This window comes from Microcebus murinus, chromosome 13 (assembly GCF_040939455.1).
Source record: "Microcebus murinus isolate Inina chromosome 13, M.murinus_Inina_mat1.0, whole genome shotgun sequence".
Classification (NCBI taxonomy): domain Eukaryota; kingdom Metazoa; phylum Chordata; class Mammalia; order Primates; family Cheirogaleidae; genus Microcebus; species Microcebus murinus.
Genome location: NC_134116.1, coordinates 80,474,024 through 80,490,233, shown reverse-complemented (window position 1 = coordinate 80,490,233; position 16,210 = coordinate 80,474,024). Strand labels below are relative to the sequence as shown.

The 16,210-nt window shown below is 36.5% G+C and overlaps 1 protein-coding gene across 3 annotated transcripts in view; it reads right to left on the bottom strand.

Annotated features, from left to right (window-relative positions):
- The window catches only part of XPO4 (exportin 4), a 116,574-nt gene that overhangs the window by 88,106 nt on the left and 12,258 nt on the right, over positions 1-16,210 (bottom strand). For 2 of the 3 annotated variants that reach the window (XM_076009559.1, XM_076009560.1), the window contains one exon: positions 235-340. In XM_076009559.1, the coding sequence (XP_075865674.1) occupies positions 235-340 (106 nt within the window). Of the gene's footprint in view, positions 1-234; positions 341-16,210 lie in introns of those variants that run through there. The other variant, XM_076009561.1, reaches the window with a different exon arrangement.

Here is a 16,210-nt window from a genome sequence, read left to right as displayed (position 1 = left end):
TTATGGTCAATAATAAAAAAAATTATTGAACACTATGTCTGGGGGGGGAAATCCAAAATAAAACAAAGCTTCCTGTCTGCCACATCTTTAAAGCCACTGCAGTAGAATTATTATTAATGAAAATTTTCAGCTGTATGGATCTGCTTACTTTTATAGGTAATTTAAAATAGCTAACGTTCAAGACAGAAACACCAAATCTGATTATGCCAAAATATTTTTTAAGTGAATACTTACCCAAAATATGCTTACAAACTGCAAATGGTGATTTTGATTTCCTAAATGATAAGAATATGTGCTCTGCATGCTGGCGTTGTTCATTATTGACCATGGAAGGTGGTGCCTTGAGAATTAAAAACAAAAACAAAGTATGCTTATTTAATGAAAAAGCTTGAGTAACAGCAAGCTTTTTATCCACAAGAGGAGAAAATAGTTTCACTTTTGGGAGATATTAGGGAAAAATTCTTACTTTTTTTAAGCAACTACTGTATAAAACTTGATACTAAATATTTAAAATATGGTTTCAGGAAAAAGGAAGGCATTCCTGGCACAGTTAGGGTCAGAATCCTTTAAAGTTGCTTGCATTTTAGAAAAAGAGATCCTTTCAGTTCTGTGATGTTCCATGTTTTTAAAAAAATAAAAATAAAAAAAAAAAAAAAGAAAAAGAGATCCTTATCTAACACTTTTTGTATTTTTTAAAACATAGCTAACTTATCATCACCTTTTATTTCAAGACGTACCGCTCAGTCTAACTTAACCTAGTGCAAATAATTCCTAAATTCTTCAGTACTGGTGAAATTGAATCTAAGTTACTAAAAGCAATCTTTTAAGATAGAGGATCAAATAATTCTACCTCAAATTTTCTAAAATCACCATTTAACCAGAAAAATTAGGTAACAGTTAAAAGGTTTAAAATTTATAGAACTCCTCTCTGAATAATATATTAATCAGTCAAAAAAGCCATAATTCCATCTTAACAAAAACAAAGTCTTCCCAGGTTTCTACAACTCCATTTTGGTGTAACAATCTTTGTTCTAAAGATCATACTCTTTGGAACCAGACCCACCTAAAATATATTACTCTTATATAGTTTGGTTGTCTTTTGACCTATTAAGACCTACAAATCCTTAATTTGGGACGGGAGGGTGGGAGTGGATGATGAGAAAATAAACCTTTATTATTCAAACCAATATAAAGGGAACAAATCACAATTTCAACTATATCAAAGAACCTGGAAGATGAAAAACATTGTAAACAAGTTCAATATTCACTATAAATTATATCCATTATGCAACATTAGTCACTCTAATTTCAGTCAAAATAATAAAAACAAAGGTTTACACCAAAGAAAAACTAACTCCTATGAAACTCTAGCTTAAGAGAATTCTTAGTTAGCTAAAGCTAGGTCAGACTACAATTCCTTATGATATAGCACCCTCTACAGTTCTCTAGATAAAACTGAAAATATTTCCATTTAAGAATTGTGTTAAATTCTCTAATACTTTCTATGAAAGCCTTTACTAATAAATTATTATGAACAGTGGCTATATCCTAGAAGTAAATATTTTTGCCCTTCCATTTTCAAATTCTTTATTCCCACCACTTTCTATAGTTGAACAAGGTGAGTTTGTATTTTTAAAAGATAGCTCATCATTAATGTCTACTGACATTTCTGACTCTGCATATGTGGCATATTAGTAAACACTACTACCCATGTTACAAGGCTACAAATACAAACCAACTATGGATTACCCAAGCAATTTCTGAATCATACATTCTATCTTTCATCATCCCTGAAAAGCACTATATACATGCATATTATGCAATTTAATATGCTAGTTATGTCTATAAACAAAAATTGTTTCTAAAGTTAATAATCCAAAAGATCCTCTCATATCTACATATACTTAATCCACTAAAAAGTACAGGTCTGGCTATAATGTTACTATAATAAAGAATGATATTCCATTTATAAACTTAGATTTTATAAATGAAATATAATCTAAAAGTTAGTTTATATTAACTACCTAGTTAAATATTATCATATAAATAATAAAATTATCAAGTCAATACATTAAATAGGTTAGTATTCACTTTAGTTTCCTAAAACCAAAATTTTAAATTCCTTCTTGAAATTAACTGGCAATAGTTTCCAAATAGCAAGTTATCTGCCTAAGAAAGTCCTGAAAAACTTTAAAAACAAACAGATTTCCAGCACCCAAAGACTCAATAGCCTGGGAGTCAAAACCAAAAATATGCATTTTCCCCTCAAAGTTCCCCAGGGAGTACTAACCTTCAGAAATCCTCACCTATCAAACTTACCCTTCAGAAATCAGAACTTGGCCTTCAAAAATCTGCTTCAATCTCTCCTCCCTTTGTTAACTTCCCCTGATCTTTCCCCAGTCAGCCTGAGCACTGAGCACAACTGCCTATCTATCCCCCACCTCGCGTGATCGCCTGTCCACCTCCACCACCCATCTCAGCACGATGGGCTTCAAGTCTGCATCTGCTCTCCTTCCCTTTTTATTAGTTCTCTGACACCAGGGACTTTATGTTATTCACCTCTAAATTCCTAGGGCCACATACAAAAGGGTGAGGCACTTAATGATAACAACTAACATTTGTTGAGTACTTAGCACTGCAAAGCATAATTTTAGATAGATATATACATTGGAAAAAAGGAATGAAGGAAAGGAAGAAGAGAGGAAGGAAGGTTATCTCATTAATCCTAACAACAACGCTATGAAGAAAGTATATTACCCCCATTTTATAGATGAAGAAATTGAGGTACAGAGATTAAGTAACACATTAGTAAGAAGCAGAGCTGGAAATTAAACCCGTGTAGGGTCCTAACTCTTAAAAGAAACTATACTTACATGGCTCAAATTTATGTAAGACTCATCATTCTTAAGGCTTGCAGGTAGAAAGGAAGCAAATCTCCCCCTAAAAGTCTTCCTCTGAGACCCAACATAGACATTGGGGTATTTTACATAGCCTGTCAGGCTTCAGTAAAGAAATAATTACAAAGGGGCCTTTTTTTGGGGTGGGGGGGTCAGCGTCTTCCTTTGTGCAGGGGGTTGAGTGTAATGGTGTGATCACAGCTCGCTGCAGCCTCTAACTCCTGGGCTCAAGCCATCCTCCTCTGCCTCAGCCTCCAAGTAGCTGAGACTACAAGCATGTGCCACCAAGCCTGGCTAATTTTCCTTATTTTTTTTAGGGACGGGATATGGCTATATTGCCCAGGCTGGTCTCAAACTCCTGGGCTCAAGCGATCCTCCAGCCTCACCTTCCCAAAGTACTAGGATTACAGGTGTGAGCCACCAAACCAGCCAGGGGGCCTTTTTGTATTCCCTGTTTATGTTCTCACTATTGTCACTAAAAGCTTTAAAAGGGTTCACACTTCACAGATGGAATCCAAAAAATGAGAAGAGTTCAATGAGCAACAGGAGGTGGTAGTAGAGAGCAATGACGAATCCTGGGTATATTCAGGAAAATAAAGGAAAGAAATGGGGAGAAACTTAGATGTGTTTCTAGACCTGGAGCTCACAAATTCCTAACTCAATACAATAAGGTTTCTAGCACCAATCTTCACCATGTTACTGGCTGGGCACAGCTGCCTTCAGCTTACAAAATCTCCTAAGGAACACAATCACTGGCTCAGAGCCAGGGGCATCCAAAATTAGAACTCTGAAGATTATTCACTGATGAACAGATTAAGACATATTTTTGAGAGAAAGATGGAGAGAGACACCAAAGTACCTAAATGGTTTCTGTTCAAAAAGTACATTTGAGGGCTGACTATATGCCAAAGCACCATGCCAGAAGCTAGGGAATCTGAAGGAAGGAAAACAGTCCCTGCCCTTATGAAATTCTATTAGAAAATACAGGCATTAAGCAGTCACACAAATATAGAACTATGAGTCTGTAATTTCTGTCGACAGTGACTCATTCTGGTTTCTTGCCCCATCATGTTACTAACCCTTTCCTCAAAAAAGTCAGGTATCCTAATTATCAAATCCTATAGGACCTTTAGACTTTTCCTTTCCCTGAGCAGCAATAATTATAACTTTTATTACCATTAACAACATCGTGCACTATTTATTTGCCAGGCAGAGTGCTAAATGCTTTCCATACATCACCTCACTTAATCCCAGCAACATCCCTGTAGGAATTATATCACCTCTTTTACATATGAAGAAAGTAAGATTCAGAAACTGTGGTATGCCCAAGATTACAAAGTTAATAATTTGAACCTCAAGTATTACTGATGAGGACACACAGTTGGGCAGACTAATCTCTCAGACATCTAGTGGAGAAATCTGAATAATATTCTTGGCTTACTATAACTATTATAGGGTAAAAATGGAAAAAAATAAAGTCAGATTGAAAATAAGGCACTAATTGTAGATGTGAAATAAGCTACAAAAGTAAAATGAAAATATGTTTGCAAACCATACCACAGAGCTCATATTAAGGATTTCTTAGGTTTCAATGTTTTTGCCAAAACTCACATTGAAATATAACTGCCATTGTAATGGTATTGACAGGTGGGGCCTTTAAGAGGTGACTAGGTCATGAGGGCTTGGCCCTCATCAATGAATTAATATCATTAACTGGAAGTGGGATCCTGATAAAAGGTTAAGTTCAATCCCATTTCTTTCTCTCTCTCCTCCTTCCCCTCTCCCTGCTCACTCCTCATGCTCACTTGCCCTTCTGCATGGGATAACACAGCTAGAGGGCCCTCATCTGAGGACCCTGGACTTGGCCAGCACCACGCTCTTGGACTTCCCAGCCTCCAGAACTGTGAGCCACCCAGTCTGTGGTACTCTGTTACATCAGCAGAAAATGAACTCAGATGGTTTAATAGTCCAATTAGAAAATGACAGATGTGCCACCCAAAAAACATGAATATTGGTAGCCTTTGACTCATTCACTAAAAATTTTAAGTTAATGATAAGAATTTGTTCAACTTCCAGTTTTCCCTCCATAATCTTTTCTTAAACCTTTGAAATGTATCACTGCTTCTATCTAAATTCAAATCAACTAACACAAAAATGAAATACTTTGTTACTTTAAAGTTATCATAACAATATTTCATGATATTCCACAAAAAGTACTATAAGTGTCAGGTACTAGGTCTTACCAGTTAAACAAATTTAAGAGTAACTGCCCTAATTAATCTCTTGTGTTCACTAATATATACCTCAAAGTTGTTCTTTCAAATCTGAAAGCTGTCGTTTTTTAAAAAAGCCTTACAGGCTGGGCGCAGTGGCTCAAGCCTGTAATCCTAGCACTCTGGGAGGCCAAGGCGGGCGGATTGCTCGAGGTCAGGAGTTCGAAAGCAGCCAGAGCAAGACCCCCCTCTCCCCAGACTCTACTATAAATAGAAACAAATTAATTGGCCAACTAATATACATATGTATAGAAAAAATTAGCTGTGCACAGTGGCGCATGCCCATAGTCCCAGCTACTTGGGAAGCTAAGGCAGGAGGATTGCTTGAGCCCAGGAGTTTGAGGTTGCTGTGAGTTAGGCTGACACTACGGCACTCACTCTAGCCTGGGCAACAAAGTGAGACTCTGTCTCAAAAAAAAATAAAAAAGCCTTCCAGTATAATGAGTTCCTCTACATATCTTCCTTTTCAAAATCTCTCTACATCCCATTGTTCTCCTTCTATCACCTCCAATTTATTGCAAAATATTCCCTCTCCCATAACTGTCTCTTAAATCTACATCCTCCTCTCTTGCATACACAACCTCAGTTCCTTCTGTCTCTTCTCTCTCTCTCCCCCCCCTTCTCTATTTTATCTTATCTTAAAGTTGTCCTTAGCAGTGGCTCCCTTATTTCTGTTTACAAACAGGTCTGCCCTATTTCAAAAGCAATCTCACAGCTCACATTAATGACAAAAACAGGATAGAGAATCAGAAAGACCTGGTTTCTAATCCCATCTCTGCAGTACACTAGTTGGAAAACCTCAAGCAAAGATACCTCTCTGCACTTCAGGCTCCCCTCTGCAAAATGTGCTAATGAATTCATCTCATAATTGACAGGAGAACTACACTTAAAAATGTACCTACAGGTCTCACCAAAATTAATCTATAACAATTAATATAATTCCAATTAAAATCCTAAAAGTTCATATAACAAGGTGATCCTAACACACATATAAGTAAAGGCCCAAGAAGGTCAAATTAATTTTAAAAAAGAATGCTAAAAGGGGATCATACCCAATTAAATATGAACATTTATGAAGATATAATAATTTTAAAGGACAGTATTAAAACAGGAAAAAACAATGCAGCAGAGACAATTCCCAGAAAAAGACCCATGACATTTCTAAAGAAAAACATAAAGTTAGATCTTTATTCACATTAATATAATAAAGCCTAGATGAATTTAATATTATTTAATTTAATATTATTTAACATTAAAAATGAAAACCAAAACTTTAACAAAACACTAGGAAGAAAACATAGGAGACTAAAATGTCAAAGTAGGGAAGAATTTCGTAATAAATAAAAAGCAAAACTCCTTTTTAAAAATTAATAAATTCAGGCCAGGTATAGTGGCTTATGCCTGCGGCAGGAGGAGCACTTGAGGCCGGAACTTAGAGACTACCCTGGGCAACATAGTGAGACCTCCCCATCGCAACAAAAAAAATTAAAAATTAGCCAGGCGTGGTGACGTGCCCCTGTAGTATAGTATACAGTGAACTACAACTGCACCAATGCACTCCAGCCTGGGGGACAGAGCAAGACCCTGTCTCTAAAAATAAAAAATTAGTACATTCAACTATATTAAAACTATACCCTCCTGAATTTAAAGGCACCACAGTAAAGTGAAAGATTAGTCACAGATGAAAAGACAATAACTGCATTGCATATAATTAACAAAGGATTGATATTCAGGATTAATATTAATAACATAAAAACACTCACAAAAAAAGTAAGAAAAAGACAACTTATAGCAGAAACTGACAATCAAGGCTTCACTCTCCCCTTCTTCCTTAGTAACAAAGTCTTAATTCTATTTACAAAGCAATGTGCCTAGCTAAATGACATTTCCTGGTCCCCTTTCTAGCTAGCAGCCCCGGTGGGATATATTCTGGCCAATAAGATGTTAGCAAAGTTTTGGGTGGGATTCCCTAAAAGGGAGATGATTCAGCTAGAAAGGCATCTTCTTTCCTTGGATCTTCTTTCCTGCTCCCTAGAAATGGACATGATGGCTGTAGTTCTACTAGTCATCTTGGACCATAAGAAGATCTAGAAGATGGTAGGCACCCCCTAAGAATAGTAAAACACAAAAATAAAAGAATTGTGAGCCTCTCATGACATCCTGGAGCCACTAAACCATCTCTGGACCATATAGCTCCATACCTTATGTGAGAGAAAATAAATCTGTCTTTTTAAAAGCACTGCTGAATTTTTGTTATATGCTGCCAAATCCAATCCAAAGCAAATACAAAATGCAATAGAAAAGTGGCCAATGAACAACAAAGTAGACAATTCACTGAGTAGAAAAGAAAAATAGATAATAAATGTGAAAACATACTCAACCTCACTAGAAACCACAGAAGTGCAAATTAAAACAAGGGGCTATCATTTGATTGGTTAGGAAAAAATTAAGTACAAAAACAAGTATTTGGGAAGTTTGGGCACCATTATAAACTGCTGCACCATTATAAAACAGAACTGTCACTTGGAATTCAATTATCTAGAAAAAGTTGATAGTCCTGACCAGCAAGATATGTATAAGTCCACTTCTAGCCATTTATTTCCTAGAGTACTTCTCCCACATACATATAAAGGCCACAGAGATGTTCCTACAGCATAAAATAGCAAGAAAAAAAAAAAAAGGAGGAGGAGAGAGAGAGAGAGAGAGAAACAATGTGAATTTCCACTAATAGAGAATACAATGAGTATATACAGCGGTTTATAAAGCAGTTAAGTGATTGAACTAGAGTAATATTTACCAACCTGGATAAACACTGAAAATTATTCTGAACAAAAGTGGCAAATGACAAGACATGTACAAATATATATATAAAATTTTAAAAGCTCAATAGTATATTATTTACCTTTGGAGGAAGAGTATGAAAACATGGAAGGGAAGGATAACCAACTTTAAGGCTGATTGATTACCTTCGTGGAGGAAGAAGCAGAGGCTGGAGAATGGTGCCTAAAAGGACTTAAAGGCGGTTCAATTATATATCTATGATATATTATTTTTCCAAAAAGATTATAAGATGGCTATATTAACATTTGTTAATCTAAGAGGTAGGCAAATAGGTATTATTTCTATTACTCTATGCAATTTTCTGTAAATTTGAAACATTGTGTTTCTTTAAATAAGTGGTCCTCTGATTCTGGATGGTACAAGCTGACCAGATACCCTGAACTCTTGTGGTAAAACCAAATAAAAATGGTGGATAAAATATTTTTTTTAATTCTATTCTAAATGCATTGCTGAGCTTACAAGAAATTAAGGAGTCATGAGAAGCTAAAACAGAAGCAAAAGCAGGGATCCAGAGATGAAAGCAAGTACTCATGCATTTATTCTGGAGACACTGTCAGCTCCTAGTAACCTTGAATTTCCATTTTGATAGCTGCCTAAGGTATGACCCAGGAGATAAAGCCAAGGGCCCATGTAAGGTGGGGATCAAACAAGATACCCTTCTACATACAGCTGGGATCCTCAGCCCAAGAGTAAACTGTATCAAAACCAAATAAGGATCAAGCCTGTAATCCTAGCACTCTGGGAGGCCAAGGTAGGAGGATTGCTTGAGTCAGGAGTTCAGGACCAGCCTGAGCAAGAGCAAAACCCCATGTCTGAACAAAAACAGAAAAATTAGCTGGATGTGGTGGGACGCACCTGTAGTCCCAGCTACTTGGGAAACTGAGGCAAGAGGATTACCTGAGCAGAGGAGTTTGAGATTGCTATGGGCTACGATGACGCCACTTCACTGTACTCAAGTTCACAGACTAAGACACTGTCTCAAAAAAAAAATAAAAATAAACTAAATTAATAACCAACCAAGGAAGGAGGAACAGAGGAAGGACAAGGGAGGAGCGAAAGAAGGAGAGAGGGACTTGCCAGTTTACACTTTAATGACCAACGAAAGAGGGCAAGTTATTCTGACGATTAATAACCACAGCAGGCCCACAAATAACTTTCTTGCCCAATTACAACAGGACCCGTGTGATCCTAATCTTCAAGCCAACAGAATTAAAGCAGTTCTGTGCTGTTCATGTACCTAGGCACTTGGAGGAACGCATCTTAATCCAGGCTTTAGAGTCTCCCAGAAATACTTCCAAGTGCTGATATACAAATTTTACTAAACACGCAAGGAAACAGGCCACTATGAGTTTGCAGAACAACAAATTAAAGAATCAGACGAACAAAACTCAAATATTGGAAATGTCAGGAACAGAATATAAAGTATGTTTAAAAGAGGAACTAAAAATGTAAAAAGGAGACTCGAAGTTAAAAACTTTTGTACATCAAATGGGACTATCCAAAAAAGGGAATCTGGGAGAAAATATCCAAAATCTATTAAAAAAACCCCTACAATTCAGCAAGAAACCAGCAGGGGAGGGGATACGCGAAAACTCACCTAAGGGGGACAATGAACACTATCTGGGTGATGAGCACACTTATAGCCCTGACTCAAGCAGTACAAAAGTGATCCATGTAACCAAAAACATTTATACCCCCATAATATTTTGAAATAAAATAAAATATACTCTTTAAAAAAAAACAAAAAAATAAGCTGATTGAAAAGCAGGCAAAGGACTTGAATAGACATTTCTCCAAAGATATACAAATGACCAATAAGCACATGAAAAGATGCCCAACATCACTAATCATTAGGAAAATGCAAATCAAAACAAGATACCAATTCACATCCAAAAGGATACCATAAGAAAAAAACAGAAAATAACAAGTGTTGGTGAGGATGTGGAAAAACTAGAACCCTCATGCACTCCTGGTGGGAATATAAAATGATATAGGCCAAACAAAAATAGTGCAGCCACTGTGGAAGACAGTATGGCAGTTCCTCCAAAAATTAAACAAAATTATCATATAATCCAGCAATTTTACTTCTAGGTACACATCCAAAAGAACTGAAAGCAAGACTTTAACACACTATACACAATGTTCAACAAATGAAAGGATAAACAAAACATGCTATTCATACAATGGAATACTATACAGTCATAAAAAAGAATAAAGTACTGAGACACATTACAATGTGGATGAACCTGGAAAACATTATGTTAAGGAACACAGCCATACGCAAAAGGAAAAATACTGTATGATCCCACTTATCTGAAGTCCCTAAAATAGTAAAATTCATAGAAAGCAGAATGGTAGTCACCAGGGGCTGGGGAAGGAAATGGAGCGTTACTATTTAATGGGTACAGAGTTTCAGTGTGGGATAACAGGAAAATTCTAGAGATAGTGATAAATTCTGGTGATAGTTGTGCAATGTGAAAATACTTAAAATGGTAAATTTTGTGTTGTACTTTACCATAATAATTTCTTTTAAAAAAGGAGCAAGATATCACAACAGAACTTTTACAAGCAATAAGAGAAATATAAATATCAATAGACATGTTTTGTTTGGATGGTAGTTACAGAGATATATATGATCACACACCATCATCCAAGTGGACATTGAGATTTGTGAATTTTATTGTATGTTAACATACTTCAATACAAATATATGTTTAAAACTCAATAGACAGACCAGGCGCCGTGGCTCACACCTATAATCCTACCATTCTGGGAAGCCAAGGAGAAAGGACAGCTTGAGGTCAGGAGACCGAGACCAGCCTAAGCAAAAGTGAGACTCCGTCTCTACTAAAAATAGAAAAAATTAGCCAGGCATGGTGGCACACATCTGTAGTCCCAGCTCCTTGGGAGGCTGAGGCAGGAGGATCGCTCGAGCCCAGGAGTTTGAGGTTGCTGTGAGCTAGGCTGACACCATGGCACTCTACTCAGGGCAACAGAATGAGACTCTGTCTCCAAAAAAAAAAAAACTTCAATAGATGAAAAGTCAGATTAGACACACTGAAAAGATAACTGGGAAAACTGAAGACAGATATAAAAAATTATTATACATGTAGAAAGGCACAAATGTGAAGAGTCCTAGAGAATAAAGTGAAGGTCTATTCTCTGCTCTCTGCAGAGTGTCCTGGGCTCCCCCAGGCCACCTCACTCTCTTCCTGGAAAGCCCAGAGAAAGCCACAATTCCTGCAAGGCTGCCCTCTCACACAGCTACAGCTCTCTCAAATCCTCTGTTCCCCCTCACTGCCCTTGCAGGCCCCAAGAATGGCTTCACCATCCTGCGTGGTCCCCTTCACCTTACCCCTCCCCAAACCTCTGCCAACAGTCTCGTTAACTCTCTTCATTTGCCCCCTTCAGCGTTCTGTGCCAGGATCTGGCCTGACACAGCATGACGTTCCAATGGGAGAAGAGGAAAAAAGGGGAAAGATGAAGATTCAAAACCCAATAACAGGAAGTATTTCAAAATTGAAGAGAAACACTAAAACTAGAAATCAGAAAGCCCAGTGAATCCCAAACTGAATAAAAAGGGGGAAAATCATAGTACTGATATCACACTGAAACTGAAGAATTCAACAATCACAGAGATCTTAAAAGCAGCCAAAGAAAAAAGATATTTACCCTCAAAGGGTATAACAGATTGAAATGGATTTCTTAAAGCAAGAAGAGAAGCCAGACCAGAGAGAGCAGAATAATATTTTCAGGGTACTAAGAAAATAACGATTAACTTAGAAATGTATATCCAGGGAAATGACTTTCAAGGATTAGAGTGATAAAGACATGCTACTGCAAATAAAAACCAAGAGAGTATACCACTAACACACTCTTCCTTAAACAAATTCCTAAAGAAAATACTTCAAGAAGTAAAGTGATCCCAGATGAAAGGTCTTGAACACAAAGGACAATGAAGGAGTAAAGAAACTGGTAAATATGTTGACTAAGTATAAACAGATACTGATTATATTTTCAAATGATTAATTTGTGAAATTGAAAAAAGATAATTAAAACTCTGGACAGTAATAGCACATTAAGTCAGGAGAGATATGTTTTTAAGTCTTTGTTCAATTCTGGCTTAGATAGAATATACAGATAGACTAAAGTGAGTATGGATGTTAAAATGTCTACCATGGTCAATAAAAGAATAAAAATTAAAATTAAGAATGTAGTTTATGACATCCAAACTATGTAATCAGAAACTAAAATATCGGCCGGGCGCTGTGGCTCACGCCTGTAATCCTAGCTCTTGGGAGGCCGAGGCGGGCGGATTGCTCAAGGTCAGGAGTTCAAAACCAGCCTGAGGGCCGGGCGCGGTGGCTCACGCCTGTAATCCTAGCTCTTGGGAGGCCGAGGCGGGCGGATTGCTCGAGGTCAGGAGTTCGAAACCAGCCTGAGCAAGAGTGAGACCCCGTCTCTACTATAAATAGAAAGAAATTAATTGGCCAAATAATATATATAGAAAAAATTAGCCGGGCATGGTGGCGCATGCCTGTAGTCCCAGCCACTTGGGAGGCTGAGGCAGAAGGATCGCTTGAGCCCAGGAGTTTGAGGTTGCTGTGAGCTAGGCTGACGCCACGGCACTCACTCTAGCCTGGGCAACAAAGCGAGACTCTGTCTCAAAAAAAAAAAAAAAAAAAAAAAAACCAGCCTGAGCAAGAGCGAGACCCCGTCTCTACTATAAATAGAAAGAAATTAATTGGCCAACTGATATATATATAAAAAAATTAGCCGGGCATGGTGGCGCATGCCTGTAGTCCCAGCTACTCGGGAGGCCGAGGCAGAAGGATCACTCGAGCCCAGGAGTTTGAGGTTGCTGTGAGCTAGGCTGACGCCACGGCACTCACTCTAGCCTGGGCAACAAAGCGAGACTCTGTCTCAAAAAAAAAAAAAAAAAAAAGAAACTAAAATATCAAACCCCAAAAGAAGAAAAAAAATCACACACACAATAATAATAGAAATAAATTAGAATTTATCAGTAATCACAAAAAAATAAACTGAATGTTCTAGATAAAAAACAAAGATTATAAGGCTGGATAAAAGAGAAAATCCAAATGTATGTGTTCATAAAAAATGCATATAAAGCACAAGGGCATAGAAAGGCTGAAAGTAAAAAGATGGAAAAAGACAAACATTCTAATCAAAAGAAAGTTAATGAAATGGCCAGGTAGAGTGGCTCACACCTGTAATCCAAGCACTTTTGGAGGCTTGGGCAGGAGGATTGCGTGAGCTCAAGAGTTTAAGACCAGCCTAGGCAACACAGCAAAACCCCATCTCTACAAAAAATAAGAAAAATTAGCCAGGTGTGGTAGCACACACCTATAGTCCCAGCTACTAAGGAGGCTGAGCCAGGTAAGATGGCTTGAGCCCAGGAGTTGGAGGCTACAGTGAGCTACGATAACACCACAGCACTCTAGCCTGGGTGACAGAGTAAGGCTTTGTCTCTTAAAAAAACAAAAAGAAGAGGAAAAAAGTTAATGAAATTGATGTAGCTATCAGGGAAAAAAAACAGAATTTAAGATAAAAGGTTACTAAAGAGAAGTGGACCATCTCATAATTAATTATAAAAGGGTCAGCTAAATAGTATATAATAATACACAGCCTCAAATATATATAAAACAAAAAACTGACAAAACTGCCAACAAATCTGCTAAAATGGAAGAATAACATAACATGTCTCTTGGTAACTGCTAGTTACATAGACAAAAGAATTTAACAATTTTAATTTAATGGGCATAAATACATTGCACCTTTAACTAGATAACACATATTCTTTTCAAACACACACTGAACAAAAACTGACAACATACTAGGCCATAAGACATATCCAAAAAAATTAAATAACTGGTATGCACATGATACATTCTCTGACCAAAAGAAATTAAATTAGAAATTGACTTAACAACAAAAAAATAGAAAAATTCAAGGGTGCAAAAAGAAATAATGAAAATTAGAAAATGTCTAGAATTGACTGAAAATACTTCATATCAAAAATCTGTAGAATACTAATAGAGTACTAGATAGAGATAAATGAATGCTTACATCAGAAATTAAGACAGTAAAATAAATAAGCAAAACATCCAACCTAAGAACTTAGTGACAGCAGAATCTACCCAAAGAAAATGGAATGAAAGAAGAGCAGAATTGTCAAAATAAATTATTAATAAATACACAATAGAGATAAACAAAAAAGCCAAAAGCTGCTTCTCTAGAATAACTAAAAAATTGATAAACTTTTGCAAGATTAATCAAGGGAGGAAAGTAGGAGAGGAAGAACACAAATACATAAATAAGCAAGAATTGAAAGAAAAGGAACCTACAGATGTCTCAGAAAATAAAAAGTAAAAGAATAGCAAACAAATTTTTGATGATAAATGTAACTAATAATTACAATCCTACACAGATTTGTTCAAGAGGCTACAAAGTGGGAACACTCTTCAAGCCACTTTAGGAGGTTCACATATCATAAACATGCCAATACCAAAACCAGATGAGGACAGTGGAGGAAAAGAAACGTATGAGGCAATCTTACTTGTGAATACAGATGAAAAAATCTTAAAGATATTTCACAGGAGTGAGGTGACGGATATGTTAATTAGCTTTATTTAATCATTCCACATTATATATGTATATTAAAACATTACATTGTGCCCTATAAATGCATACAATTATGAGTTGTCAATTAAAATATTAATAATAAAGATATATGTCATAAGCCAAATACAACAATGGACTTTTTAAATAAAGATAATAATGTGCCCTGTGCCAAAGTTGGGTTAACAATAAAAAATTAACTAATATCTCATTATATTAACATAGTATAGGAGATTATGTTATCATAAAAATGCTTAAAAAAATGCTAAACATGTTAAACAAACATGTTTAAGATACTTAACCAAACTTGTGGCAAAGCTGGAATGGATGGAAACTTCCCTAACCTGATAAAAAAGAATTTATAAAAAACCTATAGGGCCGGCCGCGGTGGCTCACACTGTAGTAATCCCAGCACTCTGGGAGGCCGAGGCAGGCGGATCGCTCAAGGTCAGGAGTTCAAAACCAGCCTGAGTAAGAGCGAGACCCCATCTCTACTAAAAATAGAAAGAAATTAATTGGCCAACTAAAAATATATATTAAAAAAATTAGCCAGGCATGGTGGCGTGTGCCTGTAGTCCCAGCTACTTGGGAGGCTGAGGCAGGAGGATCGCTTGAGCCCTGGTGTTTGAGGTTGCTGTGAGCTAGGCTGATGCCATGACACTCTATGCAGGGCAACAGAGTGAGACTCTGTCTCAAAAAAAAATCCTATAGCAAACATATTACTAATGTTGATACAGTAAAGGCATTCCCTTAACTGTCAGTTTATCAGGGTCCACTAACCTCAAATTTTTTTAATTTTTGAAGCTGTTTTTTTTTTTGGCAGTTCTAACTAACTATATTTTTCTAACTATCTGATATTTTTATCAAGCATTACAACATGTAATGCATGACTTTTATTTTTTCTTAGAGGTCTTCCAAAGAATAAAGAGAAAATAATTTTTTTAATAAAATTTTAAAATATTTTATTTTTTAATTAAAAAATAAAACTCTTATCTTAAAGTTACCTTACAGGTCCACTGGACCCTTTTATAAGCTTAATATATACAACAGGATCTTAGTGATTTTATTTTTTCTATATCTTGAAATATATTGCTATTTCATGATCCAAGGAATTATTTCTCTTTTGTTTTGTTTTGTTTATTTTCTTTTCAGTCACTAGACAGGTGAAGGAACCAAGGAATTATTTAATCAGACTCATCAGTTATTCCCAACTATGCTAAGAAAAGACTAAAATAATAATAAAATGGAAGAATGACAACATCACTAGAAGAGGGAAGCAATAATTAAATAAATCAGCTCTATTACATTATCTTCAATTTTTTTTTTATTACATTGCCCAAAGTATACCATGATCTTTCAAGAAGGTATAAAAAGAAACCTGGAGATACCATCTTTGTGGTCTTTTTTTTTTTTTTTTTTTGAGACAGAGTCTCACTCTTGCGCAGGCTAGAGTGCACAAGATGCGGTGGCATCAGCCTAGCTCACAGCAACCTCAAACTCCTGGGCTCAAGCAATCCTCCTGCCTCTGCCTCCCAAGTAGCTGGGACTATAGGCATGTGC